This window comes from Rousettus aegyptiacus, unplaced genomic scaffold, assembly GCF_014176215.1.
Source record: "Rousettus aegyptiacus isolate mRouAeg1 unplaced genomic scaffold, mRouAeg1.p scaffold_m13_p_1, whole genome shotgun sequence".
Taxonomy (NCBI): domain Eukaryota; kingdom Metazoa; phylum Chordata; class Mammalia; order Chiroptera; family Pteropodidae; genus Rousettus; species Rousettus aegyptiacus.
Window position 1 is genome coordinate 78,227,419 of NW_023416284.1, and position 21,568 is coordinate 78,248,986.

At 31.3% G+C, this 21,568-nt stretch overlaps 1 protein-coding gene across 1 annotated transcript in view; it reads left to right on the top strand.

Moving 5' to 3' along the window:
- The window catches only part of OFCC1 (orofacial cleft 1 candidate 1), a 274,965-nt gene extending 267,927 nt beyond the window's left edge, over positions 1 to 7,038 (top strand). The window contains exon 20 of the mRNA XM_016138235.2: positions 6,901 to 7,038. Within this exon, the coding sequence (XP_015993721.2) occupies positions 6,901 to 7,038 (138 nt within the window). The remainder of the gene's footprint in view (positions 1 to 6,900) is intronic.
- The last annotated feature ends 14,530 nt before the right edge of the window (positions 7,039 to 21,568 follow it).

Below are 21,568 nucleotides of genomic sequence, written 5' to 3' on the forward strand. Positions count from 1 at the left end.
GTTATTTAGTGTATTTGGAAATTTGTATATCCATCTTCTACAATAACCAATTTGCAGTGTGTGTGTCTTTGTGTGTGTGTATGAGAGAGAGAGAGACTGTGAAAAAAATCAATAGATAAGTACAGAAAATTGGGATCTATAAAAAATATTAAACGTACACAAATTTTTTATGATAGCATATTTTCAAGGGGAAAATTTCTCTAATATTTCTTTTTGTTGAAAGTCGTTGCACATGGGAGGGGCAAAAAATTCTTGTGTTTCTCATCACATAGTTTCAGGCTGACCCAAAGAAAATATTAAAATTAATTCATTTATGTAAATGGAAAAAAGGCATGTTTTCGTTCCCCAAATTTAGAACACTTTACATTTTGTGCACAACACCTGCAGAAGAAAATACAGTAAGTCCTTTGGGCACTTTTGCGTATATGATTATGTTGAAAATATACCTTAAAATGAAATAGTAATAGCAATAGTTATGAATTTGCATAAAATATTGCTAAAAATTTAAAGTACGGTAATATTTTTATTTCTGGTTTTCAAATTCAAACTTCACAGTTGCAACTTTTATTAATTTTTTTAAAATAAGGTTCTGCTACTATCTTCCTTTTTTCCTTCCACTAAGAATGATTGGCTATTTTAGTAAACTGTAAAGGGTCATCATTTCATTATATCTAAAGCATAGATCCTATTATAAGCAACACATTTAAAAAACCCAAAAACAAAGAGAAATTTAATTATCAGATTAGGATTAGAGTATAATATCATTTATAAGGCAATTTCCTGTCATGAAAGTCTTAAAAAGGCACATTTACTAAAAATTTATATATATAGATATGAATTTATCTCCTTTTAAAAATTACTTTAAAATTATTATTTCTATATGTGTATGTCAAAATAAGTTATTTATTTGTACACATAATTAGGTCAATGTAACTTACCTTGGATTGGTTTGCCTTTCAAAAAAGTTAGATTATTCTCTCCTCAAGTTTGATTTATCATTTATGTAAATAGGATTGCTAACCTGTAAGAAGAAAAATAGCAGTTTTTAAAATAAAATTAGTACACTATCTATAATTTTAAAATAAATACAATAGATTTTACACATTTTCAGTAAATGTGACTTTATTTTTAAAAAAACGACTTCAATTATAAGGTCAAAAATATTTTTAGTGACTAATTTTAATATAATTATGTTGGATTTTCTTAGAAAATCATGAAGAACTGTTTTGATTCTATTTATTATATATTGAGATGTGTTTTTTAGAAACATTTTAGAAATTCTATAGGTCTTTTTAAAAATAACTACTTTAGTCCAATTTCTAAAATATTAAATTTCTCTGAACTTTATTTGTATTCATAATTTGAGACAATCATTAGTAATTTTTTCTCACAGGTCTTGTATTTTTTATTTGTGTGTATTACAAAAAGGATGATCAAATACATATTATTGAAAATATTTACATGTAAAATAGTTCTCAGGATCTTAGGTTTTTTTTGACTCTCCAAATAACTGGAAATTATGAAAGCCATAGAAAATATGTTTTATTATTATATTCCTATATCTATCATAAATAATACATATATATGTTATATTGGAGTAGAAAAATTTCCTGGGATTCTAAGTCATAAGAAATGTTTTAAAAGGTATATTAAGTGTAAAAAGCAGTTTAAAAAATAAGTCTTGACATATTAACTAAAACATATGTCTAATTTAAACATTACAGAAGTCAAGAATTAAATCTTTATTGCAGTTGATAAAGGTTGAATGTTTTACCTTGGACAAAAATTTGTTCACTTTAATTCTGTATATTTTTCTATCTTATTGGATTGGATTTTGTAAACCATATCTTTAAGGGCAAACTTCCAAATGTGGAAACATATTTTTATGGTTCTCTTTATTAATCTTGTTATTACAAATTTCGATAATTTTTTAGCTTTTGCATTATAAACATATTTTAAATCCATGCATCCCAAAATTTTGTCAGTGCTTGAGATAAGCTTTTTTAGAATATGCCATGATACTACTAATCAGTGATTTTTTTCCTGACTCCATTTGATAAGGCTGCCTAAGACTGAGTTCTCAAAAAGGCAGAGATAATTCATTCAAGAAAAAAAGTGAAAAAAAAAAAAACATAATTATGTTCCTTCTATTTATATACAGAAATCTCACAAAAATATTTTGATATATTTTATAATTATGTCAATTTTAATCTAAAAACTATTTACTGATGTATTGATTTCTTCTCTACAAGAATCCATAGATATAGGAGTATTAGTTTTCTCCTTTAAGCTTATGAAACAATTCTTCCATAATTACCTGAAAAAAGTTAATGATAATATGATAAAACAATTGAAAAACTAGTTGCATAGTGTCAGTTATTTTTACATATTTGTATCTTATAAATTACTTTTAATCTCACGTTTTCTAAAACACTGACATAAAATCATATAAACTTATGTGCAGAATCACATATTGTATACTGAATGACACTTAAAAAGAATGAAACAGTAACAGTAGCTTATTTTCTGAAGCAATCTTGACACTAATGCTAAATTACAACTCTGAAACATCTAGCATTTTTACCTTTATGAAAAAAGGCTTTTTACATATTTAACATAATTCCAGGGAAAATAAACTGGAATTATGTATACAGATATGTACACTGTAACCAAAGGGCATTTATATTCCCCTGTAGAATACTTACAATGATTTTATTGCCATTTTGTGTCATTTTCTAAAGGATATAAAATACAGCCAGTAAACAAACTAGACTTTAGATTTAAGGCGACAGCTGTTTCTTCAGAAACCATATTCAGAAATTTAATCTTAAGAACATTGAATATTTTACAACCAAGTAAAGTACACTTTTGCAAAAAAGAAAAAAAAAATGAAAAGACTGTGTGCTTGCCTCCTAATCTTTGCGACTGTGATGAACAACACAGCTACTACTACCAATATCCCATCATCACTAAATCTCAGACATTCATTCCAATGTTGGCCCTTACTTAATTGCTTGAGGAAATGAACATCAATGTTCTGCTTTTTCAAAATGCAAAACATCTTTTTTTTTTTTCTAAAATAATGTTGATTCAACTAGTACCTACACAGTGCTGTACTATTTCTAATTTTTTTTTTTAATTTACAGTTGCAATTTAATTTTAATCGACTCTTTACCCTTACTTCAGATTGCTGTACTTCGGGTATAGGAATCTGAATTCTGCTGGGAAAAAATATTGTTTTATTAGAGATGCAATGGATTTTAATTAGGCATCCAAATAATGCCTTATTGCAGTCCGTGAGTTAGTGTTATGCATACACAAATCCTGTGTTAAGTGGACAAATTAAAACAAAATTTATACGAAATATTTTATCTATTTTATTATTCATCCTCCTTATTCTCCTTACCATATTTATAATGTCCTTTCACTGAAGCTTTATTAATGTGTATTTTTTTTTTGGCAGCTGGGTATGACCCATTCCACTAGCTAGATAGTAAATGAAGTCAACTTCAGCTTTTCCAATTAGACACTTGAGGATATATTTACTCTTATTAACAGAGAATTCACTATCTCTTTCTTAAGGTCTGTTTTAGCCATACAGTTTTTAAGAAATGAAAGGACTTCTTTACACCAAAGCAGGCCAAAGGAATTTACGTGTGCTGTTGTCTCCATGGCCGTGGGCATCACTGTTGAATAATAACTCCACAGGGTCTGAAAGACCCTTTTCAACCTCTGCAGAAATCTTTTGCCAGTCACACTGCCTAGCAATACCACAGAGATGTCCTATGCTTGCACTTTATTCATTCACAATTATAAATATCTAACACCAGGTGCTGGGGTCTTGAGTGGCTTATCAAGTCCTCAGGGGAGTCAGCCTCAGCCACATTGTTTGCCAGAACTAGTTTCCCTAAAAAAAAAAAAAGATTATAAGAGTTTTTGCTTGTTTTTTTTTTGTGTGTGTGTGTGTGTTGCTTTTACAAAGGGGTAGAATTTGGAGTTTCATTGATGTTCTGTGTTATTTTTAAAAACTAGATTCTGACAGTGGAATTACTATACAAAAGAATATAAGAATTTAAAAGGAGATCTATATAGATTTGACATTTATTTATGTACACACACACACACACACACACACACACAATCTCCAATTTGCCGTACAGAAAGGTGAACAAATATACAGACACAACTACAGTGAACGGAAACATTCCTCAACATTTTGATAATCTTTTTTACCTACAGCCACACAAATTAAGGTCTCTATACATAATAAAATAAGGCTGTGTTTGAAGTATTAGGCCACATGAATATTATAGTTCACTGGAATTGAAAAATGCTACATGACTAGGTTGTTTTCTGTTTGTTCTCAAAACATGGCACATTTAAATGCGAAAATGTCATGAGATCTTAGTTGTTTGTAATATTTATATTCTAGCAATATTTCTTCCCAGTAATCAATGAAAACCATAAAATAAGTATGATTGCAATATTATTTGCTCATTTTTATAGCACAAATGATTTGAAATAAATTACTCTACACAGGTTGATAAAAATTAAAAGTATTCTAAGATTACTTTATAATCACATTACAGTAATTGAAAAGTGACCTGTATTGCACAACAGTTAACTCAGAAATGACAATGAATAAATTAATTTAGCAACTATAATTAAGGCTAGTTATATTTTATTTCTTCCTCCTCAAACCTATCGGGCCAAATTATATATGTTAATTTGATGTATATTCATACATACATACAAATCATTTTTTAGAAGTACATTTTTGATACTTTATGGTGACAGCTGTGATGAGGACTAAGGGACTAGTTAAAATTGTAGGAGCAAATTAGAAGAACCAGTGTGACTCAGAAGGCTACATGCTGTTGGTCCACATACCTGCTGTTATGCAGCAGGGTGGAGAAATGCTTCCAGGTAATTAGTCCAGATGATAACTGGGGATGTTCCTCAAATCTCCAACAAACAATACAGCTCTTGCTCCCACACGCCTTCTTAGTCACACACTACAGACTCTTCAAGGAATTCCTATTAATAAAGACATATTACTGAGTATGGAGACATCCTAATAATTTATTTCCCAGAAGATAAAGTGGTGACTGAAGTAGTTGTTACTCTGAATCTAATTCTTAACAACAAAGTAAGATTATGAATGACAGGAAACTTAAGAGAAAGTGACCTTGTCATTTTGAAATTCCTAATTCTGATGAATGCTGAGTGCCACCCAATTTGATATTAGGAATGTGCATTTCAGAAGTTCTGAGAATAATTGGCATGATCCAACACGTGAGAATCTAAAAAAGGAAGATTTCTCAAGAAGCATGAACAAAGTTCTAGAACTGTTATTCTGACCTGATTGATAGTCTTGATAGGAAAAAAAAAGAAGGCATCTATTGTGGCACAGAATGTTTCCCAACAAACTTAGTTCTTAAAAAATCATATAAAAAGAAATACCAAAAAAAGTATATAATAAAGAATAAATTTAAGAGATGATTAAAAAGAATGACAGGGAAATAAATAATGGAAGGACTACACAAATTTCTTTACCAGTGGTGGAGGAAAACTAAGAAGGTCAGGCAAGAGAGATTTAACCAGACAGGAAAAATCAAAATGTCCAAAGATATCTATTTTCCTTGGCACTATTTATTGTATGTCTCAGACATCTAACCTATCTCTGCTTAATCACAATAGGTATCTATCAGCTCACATAAATGATAATTATGATATTCTGATAGAATGGCTGAGAATTCAGTTCAAAAGATGTTATCAACTCTCTGTCTGTCTGTCTCTGTCTCTGTCTCTGTCTCTCTCCCCCCCTTCCTCTCTCCCTCCTCTCCCACCATTTTGTTTTTAATCTATATTGGCTTCTTGAGTATGTTTTTTCATATGGTAACATAGCGCTATGCTTCTATTACTTCTAGTATTTGGAATCTTGGAAGGCCACTTTATTTCCCCAGTATCCCAATCTTTATTTTTCTCTCCATAGGCTCATCCCTAGAGAGAGGCTAGCTATATGATTTCTAACTTCACTCGGAAGAGGAAAAGTAGTTCCAGAGTCTGGAACCAGAAGAACTTGTCTGATATGCAGATATCCTCTTTGTTATCCAGAGAAATGCATTGAATTTGCCAATGTAGATGTAGACATGGCTCCCTGCCTTATTCATCAGAATAGCCTTCAGTTCAAGAGACCCACGAGTTCTGGGGAAAAGAGTTCTTCGGCTGAATGCTTGGGAATGTTAGATACCTTCAAGATGTAGAAGAGGCATATGAAGTCAGTGAAACTGATGATTATTATAAACATCCTAGGAATAAACCCAAACTGTGTGTGACAAGTGAAACAGGATGTTGGCATGATTACTAGTTGTGTTCAAAGATAATTAGTCTTGTATATACAGAGAGCTTCTCTAGGGACAATGAGTTCCTACTAAAAGGAATGTTGTCCTGTGTTTTCCCTCAACCGTTTTTTCTTTTCCTTATTCATTTCATCACACAAAGTTTGTTAAAGGCAAAAAAGAAAGTCTTGGTGTTGTATTTGATTTTGGAATTTTTTGGTTTTATAGAATTAGGATCATTCACTTTTCAAATGTCTCAATTGCTAATGACCCTGTGTTTTACATATTAGTAAATATTATAAAAAATTTAATTTGTATTTTTGTATGTTATAAAATTATTGTTAAAGTTAAAAATGAAACCAAATCACAAACCTAAATTGTAAGCTTCCTTTAAACTGTAAAATTAGGTTAACAATATGACATTTCAGGGGATTTTCAAGCTTTAACTTTTTTCAGGTGAAAAATAGGAAAAAGTCACAGCACTATTCAATTGCATGTCTACATCAATATTTCTCTGAAACATGGTAAGATAATATGCTATTTTATCACTACTTTTCAGGTGTTTGGTGAGATCAGTGGCTTAAAGTTTATCCCCAGTGAAGTGGTCACGGCTATTCGGGACCATATAAGTGAAATGGACAGTGCACTAGAAGATTCTTTTAATATTAAATCAAGAGAAATGAAAAGAATCCATTAACATTAAAAGGTATATTTTCTACTAATTAAATATTTAACTCATTGTTGTATGTGAGTGAATCAACTCAGAAGAAGCCACTACATGCTCTGTTCTTGTTTTCTTAAAGCTCCACAGTGCTGCACAAGACATGGTGAGAAGACGAAGTCAAACTTCCTTTGTAATGTACTGCCTTATAATATGTACTTTACTAAAATTCAGTAACCAGTATTGGAGGAAATAGCTAGAAGTCATGATCGTTCCAAATATAGTTTCAGACAGCATAAAATACTGCTAATCTTTTTAGCTTAGTCAGAGCTGCTTGGAATTTGAAGAGGGTTAGGATACCATTTTTCACATTCTTTTAAAGCAATGCTCTTTCATTTGGAAGGAATAAGGGAAATGGCCAGAAGATGATATAACCAAATCTAAATAAATCTTCTCTCCCCTTCATTTACCTGGAAAGTTTCACTTTTTCTTTTCTAAAGGACTTGTTAAGGAAAAAATTGAAAAATTTTAAAAAATGAAATCACTTAAACGAATTATTTTGCAAAGCATTTACTTTGTATTCTAAGATAACAAGAACACACCCCAAACTGGCTGGCTCAGATGTGAACTCCTTCCATATACTTCAACTCCTTCTAAAGGGATCAAAGTAGTATAACTGTTTTTCTGACTCTTATGTTATCAGTTTTTCACTTTACTCTTTCTCTTTCAACTAAAGGTTTGAAGTAGGATTTATGATCATAAATGGACAATAAATGATCAGAGAGGGTTGATGGGTCATAAAAATCTGCATCATTAAAAATCCTTTGTCCTCATTATAGAGCAATACATACAGTGGATATCTTCGCCCTCTGATCTTCTGCACCCTTAAGGAAGGATGAGCAGGTATTTTAGCCACTGCTCTCAAACGAAAAATGATGCTTATTAGAGGGGTCAAATTGACACTTACAAATTAGGAAATATGAACACAGCTGATCCTGTGACTTTTAAATCCCCAGCTTTAATCAGTGACTGTTATGATGTCTTCAATCTAACATAAGACTTTTACATTAAGGATTATACTGGGTGTTCCCTCTATGGGCAGAAATAAGCATATATGTATATATATTTGTGTGTGTGTGTGTGTGTGTGTGTGTGTGTGTAGTCTATATTTTTTATCCTGTGTGGTTATTATTGAAGGTAGATAAACATACATTAATAGCTCTGTCAACAGATCTCAATTTACAGAAACTGATTCAAAACATGTTTTAAGAGTTTAAATGATCACCCCTATAACACCTCATGCAACTAGGCAATTCCTTCAGGATGATATTTGAGTTTCATGATCACTGACTTCTTTCTTTCTGCACCTCTACTCTTGCAAGCATAATTATTCGTAACTCTGATCACTAAGTACTTATCTCCACTTTGCCTCAATACCTGTGTATTCTAGTTCCATGCTTTTGACTTCCCCATTAGAGCATGAGATAAATGTACAGAGAATTTTTCAAATATGTCTTCTTATTCACAGAAGTTAGAATAGAGCTTGGCATTATGCATGAGCTCAATAAATATTTACTGTTGGAAAGATGATATGAAAAGGAAGGGAGGGCCAGATCTTTATGGTGTTCTTATTTATAGTATAAAGAAGAAGCCTCCTCTCCCCCCAAAAAAGTGGGGCCAGATACAGTAAAACAAATTTTATGATAGACTTGTATCAGCATAAAATATACTGAGAAGGAAAAAATGTGTACATATAAATTGTTTTGTGCATCTTAAGCTGTATTTCTTGAAATTACTAGGTCAACTTGATAAATCAAATTTAGTTAAATAAGCGATATGTGAATATTTTCACTGAGCTCACATTGCTTAATTAATTAATAAAAATACTTACCCATCTTGTAGGTTTCTCACTTTTCTTTGTACTTCTCTCACTAAAATTTATGCTCTATGAGGATATAAATCATTGTCTGCTTTCTTTGTTGCTCCCTTCTTCAGTCCTTTAATACTATAATTTGAACTAGTAAATGTTTGACAAATTTTTGTTAAGTTAAAGAATAAACTGATAGTCCAGGTTGCACATGTTTATGTTTAATGTGCTATATGACAGGGAATTGAATGAATAATACAGAGATCAGCAATCAAATGATAGTTTTCTTTTTGTGTGTATGTTTCCTTTAGGAATTGGTGACCTCAATGGAAGGATGGGTTTAATTAAGAAAAGCCATATTTTCTGGTCCCTGAAAGTTGCCCATAGCCACAGTATATTTCCTAATCCAAGGAGTCTCTTACTACATTATTGCAAGGCATGAGTTGTTTAGTATTTTAAAATCTGAGTCTAAAGAGTGCTTTGTTGCTCTCATTCTTTTATTTTTCTTTTCCATTGAAACAATCTTACTGAGCATTAAGTATTAAGTAATAGATTCAACGTATGAGTTAGTTAAAACTTTCAAAACATCATATATATATAATATACATATACCATATACGTTATATATATTTTATTTCAACTATATATAGATTATAATTCAACTCCAACATTGAAATAAGATTTTGCCACTGTCTTGCCTCTGAAGTAAATACCACATTTGTGTTAACATTAAAATAATTTATTTAATTTAAACTTTTTAGATGTACATGTACAGTTAAGTTAGTAGAAAAGTAGAAAAAGAGAAAAAAAAGAATCGTTTATTCTTATAAGCAATTCCTCTCATTTTTTGTGGCTTTTTATGAATTGCAAATAATAATTCCATGGATAAAGAGAGATGGGGTGGCTTTTGTAAATAGACGCTTTAGAAGAACAGAGCTTTCACATAATACCCTCCTAGCAGTATACACATATTTTTATATATAGTGAAAAGTGTTACTTTGAAAATCGATTACAGGTTTCTGAGAGACTATTTATATCTGTGAATTCATTCATCAGTTTTTCTCAGTATATGGAGGATAATTTATAATGCTAATAATTACTTTTCAAGAATCTACTGGTAAAACATGTTTTGCTTTATATAATAGTTATCAATTGTCTTGTGTTATTCACATTGATGTTTTTATTATATAGAGATAATACACAATACAAAATTCGATTATAATTGAAAACTGTAGATTAAAAAATCTTTTTAGTAGATCATTTTTATTAGCACCTATTGTGTTCTTATAGCCTAGAATATACATTTGAAATTAAATTCCATTAAGGAATAGAAATATAAATAAAAAGAAATTTAAAATTTAATTGCTTACTATAAATTTAAAAGTGAGCTCTATTAAATGTTTTTTTGTAGTAAACTTGGTGACAATAGATAGATTACACTGTCAGTTAAGCAAGTAGAAGAAAAATGAGTGATTTTTATCCTTCAGTTAAGTATGGTGCTAAGTGGTATGCACTAGCATTAAGCGCAAATTACTTATCACTTCAACAATCACAGCATGAGAGCATTCTATTGGAAGCTGTCTTTTCAGTCTTTCTTGGTCCACAGTTTTATTACATAAATCAACTGATAATGGTTGGATAAATAGAGGAAAAATCCTTAATGACTTATGGCATTTCCATTTTTAAAATGCTTATTCAAGATGTCTCTAAGTTGGTCTTTTCTAGTCACTAAGACTTCACACACATGTGCACACACACACACACACACACACACGTGTGATAGTTTCATGTGAGCCACCTAGGTGAGTTACAAATCTCTTCTGCTATATTACTTCCAGTTGCCCATATTGCTTAACACTTTTAGGTATGAGAAAATCACCACTTCAAACGAGAACTTGAGAATTCTTACTACCAGAAATTTATTCTAGTAGCTGAAAATAGCTATTACTGAACACCCACTAAATATAGCAACTCAGAGCCTTGGCAGATGGTAGGTACTAACTAAATAGTAGTTGATTGAGTGAAAGAAAGTAAGCCTTTTTTAAAAGTAAAATTCTTTTCTTTTGAATACAGTGCATTTACATAGATTGTGTGTGTGTGTGTGTGTGTGTGTGTGTGTGTGTGTGTGTGTGAGAGAGACTTAGGGGGAGTTGTAGAGAGAATATATAACTCAAGGTAAAAGAAGGTCTGGAAACTCCCTCCAGGGATCCAGGAAAAGCTTCATTACTGCCACCCCCCCATGAAAAAAAAAAATATGGCAGTTTCAGTTACCCATGGTTGATCGTGGGCTGAAAATATTTTTAAGAACTTCACCTGTCAAGGATGCCCAACCATTGACATTGTCATGGCTCAATGATCTTCTTTCTGATGTGTAGTCAAAAGTTCAATAGTAACTTAAAGCTACCTCACAATTGCAATGTCATTCACCTCATTTCATCTCATCAAGTAGGCATCATCTCATATTATCACAAGAAGAAGAGTTAGTACATAATAAAAGCTATTTTGAGAGAGAGACTACATTCACATAACTTTTATTATAGTTTACTGTTTTAATTGTTCTGTTTTATTAGTTACTGTTATTAACCTCTTACCGTGAGTAATATATAAATTAAACTTTATCATAGGTACATATGAATAGGACAAACATGGTATATATAGGATTCAGTACTATCCATGGTTTCGGGCATCCAGTAAGGGTCTTGGAAAGTTTGTTCCATGGACGGGGTCGGGGGGCACTACTGTATTAAAATTTTACCTACTCTACCTGATGCCTACAATGCTTTCAATAAGATCATATATTTGTATTATACAGTAAGATATTGGTCTTGTGTCATGAACACAGAGATCTGTTGGATGGAAGGTCTGCTTGATCTTGTACAATGAAGCATCAGAATAGGTTGGAATTTACAGACCCTTCTCTTCTGAATTTACTTAATCTATGAAATCCTGGAGTGAGCATAAAATCTTTCCTAAAATGGTATAGATTCTTAAAAATAACCTCTTCAACATCTGAGTCATAATAGGAACTCAGTAATTATATAATAAATGAATGGATGAATGAATGAATAAATGAATAAAATAGTATGGTATTGTGGTTAAGAGCTGGTACTCTGGAGTTAGATCCAAGTTGACATCCTACTCTGTAACTTACTAGTTATGTGACCTTGGACAAGTTACTAAAACTCATTGAGAAATGTCATATAACATTTGCTAGTTCATTGACTTAATTAGTATATGTGGTTTTGGAATTGCATATCTGTATATCTGAATATCCTATGTGATCTGTCCATTCAATGCTAGAGAATGGCTACTTTACAATAGGGATCACCTGGTCATAAACTGACCACATGGGATACGAGAACTACTTGATCAGAAAGGGAGCTGAAAAAGGTATCAGCTGAGCTCAAAAAGACATTATTATCAGTCTTTTATGTGCACCAAATGCACCAAAGTTTCCTTTTCTTCTAAGCTGACTATATACTTTCAGTTCTGCCTTTCTTTAAATCGCCTTGGTTGCCCTGCTTTACTTATTCTATGCTTGATGTAAGTATATAGCATGATTTTCTTAAGATTTGTCTTCATGAGTCATCAACGGTAGTTTCAACCTGAACTCATGTGGGGTTTTATAAATGGCAAATTCACAGGGTTGTTGTGAGGAATAACAGAGACGATGAAGGGAATGTATTATCTTTTGAGATTGTTTAAGAAAATTAACTTGAGAAAGAAGGAAAAAAAACAAAGACGAAAGGAGTAGGGATAAAAGAAATGATGGAAGGATGGAAAGAAATAAGGAAGAATGACAGGAAAGAAAGATAAATCTCTAGAAGTAAGATTATTAAATTAACAGAGAGTTCATTTTAAATTTTAATATATTCTAATTTTATTTCAGTAATATTGTACCAATATCCATTCCATCCACATATGGTAATTGAGATAACCTCTTTCTCCAGATTATTAGTAGTAATGGATACTACTAATAAAACTATTTTCTTACTGAAAGTATAAAATCATTTCTGGAGAAATGTTATTTGCTTTGCAAGATTAATGAAAATGTATAGTTTAATAATCAGAACTCACATTTTCTTATTTATTTATGGTAGCTCTTTATATAACAAGTGCAGTGAAAATTTGTATATAGTTTTTGTCCCCAAAATACCAAACTTACAAGTTATTTATTTATTTTATTTAATATATTTTTTGCAAAAAAACTTTACATTTTTATCTAGTTTTATCTGTAAAGTTCTTTCCTTTATGCCTTAATGTTCTATATTTAATATTTTATCATTTCTCTTATATTTTGAAATGCCACTTTTATTATATGATAAGCACATATAATTCATATTTTTTTTTCTAGAAAATGTTGTTTCATTGATTTATTTTCTATTCTCATGCCAGCTTTGGGCTCCATTAATTAATGTAACTCATAGATAAATCAAAGACAAATTCTAATTAAATTGCATACTACTAAGAAAGACCTGCTGGCAATATAAGAAGAATGAAGAAAAGAAAGCATAACATTAAAAGAAATATTGGACCTAGGTAATATCTATAATCACAGTTCACTAGATACCATTATTTCTACTTTTGGATATATTTAAAAATTTTTATAATAATAAATTAAGATGAGTGTTGATGCACAATAGTTCTGCTATATTGAGAAACATATAATCACAAAAGTAAAGTTATTAAGTACTTATGCACCCAGTATATAATGATAGTACAGAGATGAACCCATAGAGAGTATGTCCTTTTTGTAGTCTAAGCAGCTTTGTCAAACTGTCCTGATCCTTAGGGCCTCATGGTTATTTTAAGTCTCAAACAAACACAGTTTCTTTTAGGTTAGGTCAGAGGCTCTTTTTGGCAGTACAACTGTCTCAAAAACTTAGACAGCTTTTTAATTTATTTTATTCCAGTCAGTTCCATGTGCCAATAGCCATACTTAAAGTTCTTTTTGAGACATGACTTAATTGCAGGTGCACTGAGCTTATTAAGTGTTGTGGGAAAGCTACATCTTTTTCCTGAGCCATTTTCTGCTAAATCAACTGAGTACCATCATAATCCAATTAGAAGTAGTAACAATGGGAATGAGAGGTTTACCATTGATTTGATCCTTGCCAAAAGGCTTTCTTTGCTTAAAGACATTCTCAACTTTACTTTATTCTAGTAGGTGGTGAAAAGCAGTTACCTCTTCCGGGGCCTACAAATTTCCAAATTTTTCCATTCCCTTCAACCTCTTTCATTTCTGTTTGCTAACCAACAAATTCTTTTTAAGCTCATCTTTTGTAGCACTTGTCAAATGCAGCCAGTAGTATCCAACACATGCTATTATTGTTTTCTTCTTTTCAGATCCTAGACTATGTAAGCTCATTAGGTATAAATGGCAAAAATCGCTAGTTTAAAAAAAGTTATTTCTTGCACCTGCTATTTATATATCCATTATATAAGTGGATATATATAATGGATATATAAATGGGGACTCTGAACAATATTGTCATCATTCTCTGTTTCCAAGTTGATAGAGTAGCTTCTCTCTAGAATACTGTTGGTTTCATAACAGCATGATGAGCTCTTAAAACTTCCAGAAAGATATGCAATGAGTCTCTTCCACTCAGAGTCGAAGCAAGTTACATGGTCAAAGAAAGGGGAGAATGAGGTCATGAGGAGTTACTTTAGATGTAAAGAGCTCTACTGACTCTAACAGCTTCTCTTGATTCCATATAACAATTCAAAAACTCTATTGAATATGCTTTGAAAATAAACTCAGAATCTGAAAACTTATCACCGATTTCACCACCACAGCCCCAATCTGAGCCACTGTTAATGGTCTCCTGAATTCCTACCACTGTCTCCTTACTAATTTCCCTGCCTTTACTCTCACCTCACTTCAAGCCATTCTAAATGCATTATCTAATGTGATCCTTTTAAAATAAGTCAGATCATATGACTCTTTTGCTCACACTTTCCATTAGGTCAGCATAAAAGGAAAAGTTCTCACAATAGCCTCAAGTCACATGCAATCAGCCTGGTCATTATTTCTTATCTCATTCATACATACACACTGTTGACTTTATTTACTATGTTCTATTATCTTGGATTTTTTCAATTTCCCCAATGCACCTGTTCTTTCAGCTTGAAAGTTCATTCTGGACTCTTTTTAAAGCTGATATCCACACTGCTAAATTTCCTCAGCAGTCCATTTGCTAACTATTGTCTTGTTCTTGTTGTTACTCAAATGAAAGCTAACACTGATCCCTCTATTTAAAAATTGAATCTCACAATCACCCATTAGAGAGCTCACTATTAATTTTTTTTTAAAGTCCATGTCCCCTAAATCTTATATCATTTCTTATTTAACTCAATTTAACTCTTTTTACTTACCACAACTTTAGGCTTATACACATGCACACTCACTGTAGGACCAACCACTGAACAGGTTTTTAAAAGCATTTCTCACCAAATATTCTCCCTGGGAGATTCTTGTATCAGCTATTGTGAAAAATCTGTATACCTGAAGTAGAAGAAGAAAAAACAAACAAACAAACAAAGAAACAGAACACTCTCACTTCATAGAATCATGAGGCAAACTTTTAATAAGTAATTCTTAAACCATTTCTTAGATGCTGTGAATTAAAAGGGCATGGGTTGTTTCTGGAAATCTTTATTTTTAAAAAGATTGAATGTAATTATGATAAACTTTTAGATATCTACATGTAGATATAGATAGCTGATAGATAGATGATAGAGATAGAATAAAAGTACAATAAATCAGAATAATTTATGTAGAAAAATGTTAATGTTTAATAATGTCAACACATAATATTTTTTTCTGTGATCATGGTGCAGTTATAAGAATATATTATATATTAGAATGTCCAAACAAGAAGGAAATCACTGAAGCACACACAATAGAGGTTGTACAATACATAGTCAGATAATAATGCATAAAAGCATTGAAAAATTATGGAAGTTTATATTAAAATGATACATATTGAGGAAATTTTAAAATTACTTGTGTGCCAAAGGGGAAATAAAATTATAATCACAAGTTATTAAGAAATTAATGATAATGAAATAATTAGAAAACTGTACATGAAAACTTATGAGATGTTGCCAAAGCTGTATTCAGATAGAAACACTTTTATTATTTAAAAAAATTAAAATCAAGAAGCTAGAAAAAATATATAAAGAGAATAAAACTTCCAAAGCTGAAAGTCATTCAGAAAATAAAAACATAAATTAATATTAATGATTTTTTAAGTGATAAATCTCAATATTAGTTTCCTCTTCTGGTGAGACTGAAAAAGGAAAGAAAAAAATTGCAAACACAGAACATTAGGAATGAGAGAATTGTGACATAACTACAGAAAAAAAGATGTTGAAATATAAGAATTTAATATATGTAGCTCTGTGTTGGTAATAAAATAAAAAAACTGATGGCTACCCAACAATGATAATGTGTATACTCATCCATATACACATAGACATACAAACACACATTATAGACCTGAGGAAAATAGCAAGTTTATGGCGTTAAATTAAGAGAAATATCCTGTTCCTAAACAGTGTTTACTTAATCATTGAACAATAACTCACCATTTAAAAATATAATAGTGGGGTGGCTCCATAATGTAGTGGGTCCCGAGTTCACGCCCCAGGTGGAGCCACAGACCATACCCGAATGCACCAGGTCCCAGGGGTGCCAGGCCCTGGGTGCATGCCACAAGCATGTGAGGAGATACCCAGCCTTCAGAGATTCAGAGATTCAGTTCTAAAGGGGAAGACGGCAACATCCATTGGTCAGGGGTGGAATTGAGGGTGGGAGGAATTAAAGGGGGAGGGGAGGAATATATATGTGTGTGTGTATATATATATATATATATATAGAACAATATAATATATATTACAATGAATAACATTAGTAAACAAAAATAAAAATAAAAATTATCTTCTCATTGATAGAATTTATAATCCATTTAAATTTTTTTTTGTAAGGGAAGACTGATTCAATAAGTCATAGTGAGAAGATGATTTAGAGATGTGAGATAAGCAAAAAGGTGGAATAAGACTTTTCTACCATTTTTACTCCAAAGAACACCAATTTTGACACTCACAGGGAAGAATACCTTTGTGGAAGTTCTGAAATCCGGTGAAGTTTTGGCACACTGTTAAAAAAAAAAAATTCAAGAGAAATAGTTTCTTTTCACCTGCAGCACAGCTTGGTGCCAAGAGATGCTCTTTTAGTCAGTGATTTTGCCCATGGGGAAAATGAATTTGAGAGAGAACACCCAACTTCCCTAGTTGCACACAACCCTGCAAAGAAGCTTACTTCTTTTTTGCCTTAGCCAGAATATTGAGGTGTACTATGCAACTGAAGGATGAGGAAGTATTGGAAAAACAGCAGCCAGGGCTTAGAGATATTTAAAGAAACATAGATCCTACTAATTGTTTTGTAGTCTTTATTAGGAATTCTGTCTATGAACTACTGGGGCCATTTCACCTGTGGGTCTCTCCAACTGGCCTATGGATACCCTTGATACTCCACTAATCTCATCCCCGCCCCCCCCCCACCATACACACACATACACACTCTGTCTCATAGTCAGTTCCCTGTGTGCTCGCTGAAGGGCAGAAAGTGAAAATATCTGTAGACAGCTAGTGAGCATAAGCAAAAGCTGGCCTGATTCTGTAAGATTAGGAGGAAGCACACAAACTTGAACATTCAGCTCCATCACAAAAAAAGTAAAACAGAAGACTGTCAGAACATAGCCTGACTTTGCAGGATCAAGAGAGGTATACATTCTTCAGAATTCCTCCCTACAAAGAAGGAAGAAAAAGTGTGGAGCAGGTATATCCATTCAAAAATTCTAGGAAACCTGGGATTCCCTAGCATTCTCGAAATCAATGAGTAAATTTTGGAGGTGACTACTTTGAATACAAGACATCAATGCAAAACTTTAAGGAACATGAAAAATCAAGGAAACATAACACCACCCAAAAATACTTTTACAATCACTGACACAAAATTAAGATCTGCAATTTGCCTGATAAAAACTCAAAATAGTTGTTTTGAGAAAGCTCATTGACCTATAAGAAAACAGAAAGATAATTTAATAAAATCAGAAAAATAATACATGAACAAAACAAGATTGACAGAGAGATAGAAATTATTAAAAGAATCAAAGGAAAATCTGTCATTGAAGAAAATGGTGAATAGAATAAAAAAATAAAATATGGAGCATCGACATCAGACTTGACCAAGCAGAAAAAAAAGAATTTGAGATGTAGAAGACAGATTATTTAAAATTATCCAGTCAGAGAACAAAGGAAAAAAAGTAAAAACAATGAAGAAAGTTTATCTAAAGTTAGACACCATCGTGTGGAAATATCTATGCATATTTTAGTCCATGAAAAAGAAGAGAGAGAGAAAGGAGTAGAAATCTTTAAAGAATTAATGGCTGATAACTTTCTAAATCAAGAAAGAGATTTGGATATCCAAGTTTATGAAACTCAACAGTCTCCAAAAAGATTCAACCTAAAGATATTTTCCCCAAAAACCATTATGTTAAAAATATCTAAAATCGAAGAGAAAATTTTAAAAGCTATAATAGAAAAAAAAATCCTCACATACCAGGGAGCTCAATTAGGTTATCAGCATATTTCTCAGAAGAAATCTCACAGGCTAGAGAGAGTAGAATATAAGATCCAAAGGCTGGAAGAAAGGAAAAAAAAAAAAAAAAAAAAAACCTCTGTCAGTGAAGTATATTTTACATGGCAAGCTGTTCTTCGAAACATAGGAGATAAAGACTTTCCCAGACAAATAAAAGCTGAGGATGTTCATCACCTCTGAGCCTGCCTTATAAGAAATGCTGAAAGGAGAGCTTCAAGCTGAAACAAAAGGACACTAATTGATAAGAAAATATAAAATATGCTGATAAAGATAAATAGATACTCAAATTTAGAATATTCTCTCCATATTGTGTTATAGTGGCATGTTAATTACTATTAAAGTTCAAAGGAAAAAGTGAATAAAGAATAATTAGAGCTATAATAATTCGTTATTGGATTTACGATATAAAAAGAGGTAAATTATGGCATTAAAATTCTGGTGGGGAAGTAAATGTGTAGAATTTTTTGGTATGACATTAAAGTCAAGTTATTACTATAAAATAGACATATCCATAAGATGTTTTATGTAAACCTCATGGTAACCACAAAGGAAAAACTTGCAGTAGATACGCAAAAGATAAAGGAATAAAAACATACCTTTATGGAAAAATCATCAACACACAAAGAAAAGACAGCAAAATATTTTTAAAAAATGAAACTATGAAACAGAATGAAAACTATAAGATAGCATTAGTAGGTCCTTACTTATCAATAACTACTTTAAATATAAATAAACTAAATTATTCAGTCAAAAATATAGAGTAGCCAAATGGACTAAAGAACAAGATAGAACCGTATGCTGCCTAGAAGAGACTCTCTTCGGTTTTACGGACACCCATAGGATCAAAGTGAAAGAATGGAAAAAGGACATTACACGTAAATGAAAACCGAAAGAGAGCAGGGGGAGCTAAACTTAGACAAAATAGACTTTAATCAAAAACTGTAATAAGATACATAAAAGGTCATTATATAATGATAGAGGGGTCAATTCATCTAGAGGATATAACAATGGCAAGCATATATGTGCCCAACATTAGAGCACCTGAATATATTAACCAACTACAAACAGATCTGAAGGGAGAAATAGACAGCCATAAAATAAGAGCAGGAGACTTCAATACTCCCATTTTCAACAACAGGTAGATTATTGAGGAAGAAAATTAATAAGTAAACATAAGATTTGAACTATACTTTGAACCAAATGGAGCTAACAAACATAGACAGAATGTTCCATTTAACAGCAACAGTATACACGTTCTTCTCAAGCACACATGGAGCATTCTCCAGAATAGAGCATATATTAGGTCACAAAACAAGACAGAAAATTTAAAAAGACTAAAATCATGTTAAGTATTTTTTCCAACCACGGCGATATGAAATTAAAAATCATTAATAACAAAAGGAAAACTAGAAAATTCACAAAATGTGAAAATTAACCAGCACATTAAAAAATCAATGGGTCAAAGAAGAAATCAAAAGGAAAATTTTAAAAGCTATCTTGAAACAAACAAAAATGGGAACACAACATACAAAACCTTATGGGAAACAAAAGCAATTCTGAAAGGGAAAGTTATAGTAATAAACACCTACATTTAGAAAGAAGAAAGATCATGAATAAAAACACTTATCTGTACACAGCAAATAACTAGAAAAAGAAGAATAAGTTAAAGCTCAGAGTTAGAAAAAGGAAGGAAATAAGTTAAAGCAATCAGGCAATAAATAAATAAATAAATAAATAAATAAATAAATAAATGTTATGCAAATAAGAAAAGAAGTAAAATTTTCTTTGTTTATAGATGACATAAAAAAAACCCTAAAGACTCCACCAAAAACATTATGACTAATAAACAAATTAAGTAAAGTTGCAGGATTTGAATTTAATAAACAAAATTCTGTTGTGTTTTCATACACTAAAAATTAATTATATGGAAATGAAATTTAAAAACAATGTCATTTATAATAGTATAAAAAAATAAATATTTCAGAATAAATTTAACCAAGCAGTGAACCACCTGTATACTGAAAACTTCTTAGAAGAATTTGATAAAAGAAATTGAAGAAGATCAATAAATGGAAAGATATCACATGTTCATGGATTGGAAGAATTAATATTGTGGAAATATCCATACTATCTAAAGTTATCTATAGAGTTAATGCAAACTCTATCAAAATTCTTTTGGAAATGTTTTTGAAGAAATAGAAATAAAACTATTCTAAAATTTGTACAGAACTGATTAAAACTGGAGCTAAAGCAATCTTGAGAAAAAAGAAACATAGAAGCATCACACTTCCTGATTTCAAACTATATTATGAACCTACAGTAATTAAAACAGTATGTTACTAGAATAAAAATAGACACATAGACCAGAGCAATAGAACAGAATAGAGAGCCCAGAATTAAACTCTCTCATATACTGTCAAGATATATTTGGTAAGGAAGCCAAGATCACCCCATTGGGAAAAGATAGTCTCTTCAACAAGTGATGTTGGAAAAACTAGGTAAACACATGCAGAAAATTAGATTGGACCCCTATTTTACAACACTTACAAACATTAACTTAAAATGAATCAAAGTCTTAAAAATAAGATCTCATATAAGAGTACTAGAAGAAAACACAGGAAAGAATGTTCTCAGCATTGGTCTTGGCAATGATTTTTTTTTTTTTGAAATGATACCAACAGCAAAGACAACAAAATCAGAAATCAATAAGTGGGTCTATATCAAGCCTAAATGCTTCTGCACAGAGAAAAAAAAATGAAAAGGCAACTATAAGATGGGAAAAAATATTTATAAACCATATTTCTTATAAGAGATTAATATCTAAAATATATTTAAAAACTCATACTATTTAATAGCAAAACCACAAATAACTCAACTAAAAATGGGCAACAATCCTGAATAGACCTATTTCCAAAGAAGACATGTACATGGCCAACAGGTACATGAAAAGATACTCAGCATCATTAATCATTGGATAAATACAAATCAAAACCACCATGAGATATAACTTTACATCTGTTAGGATAAAATGG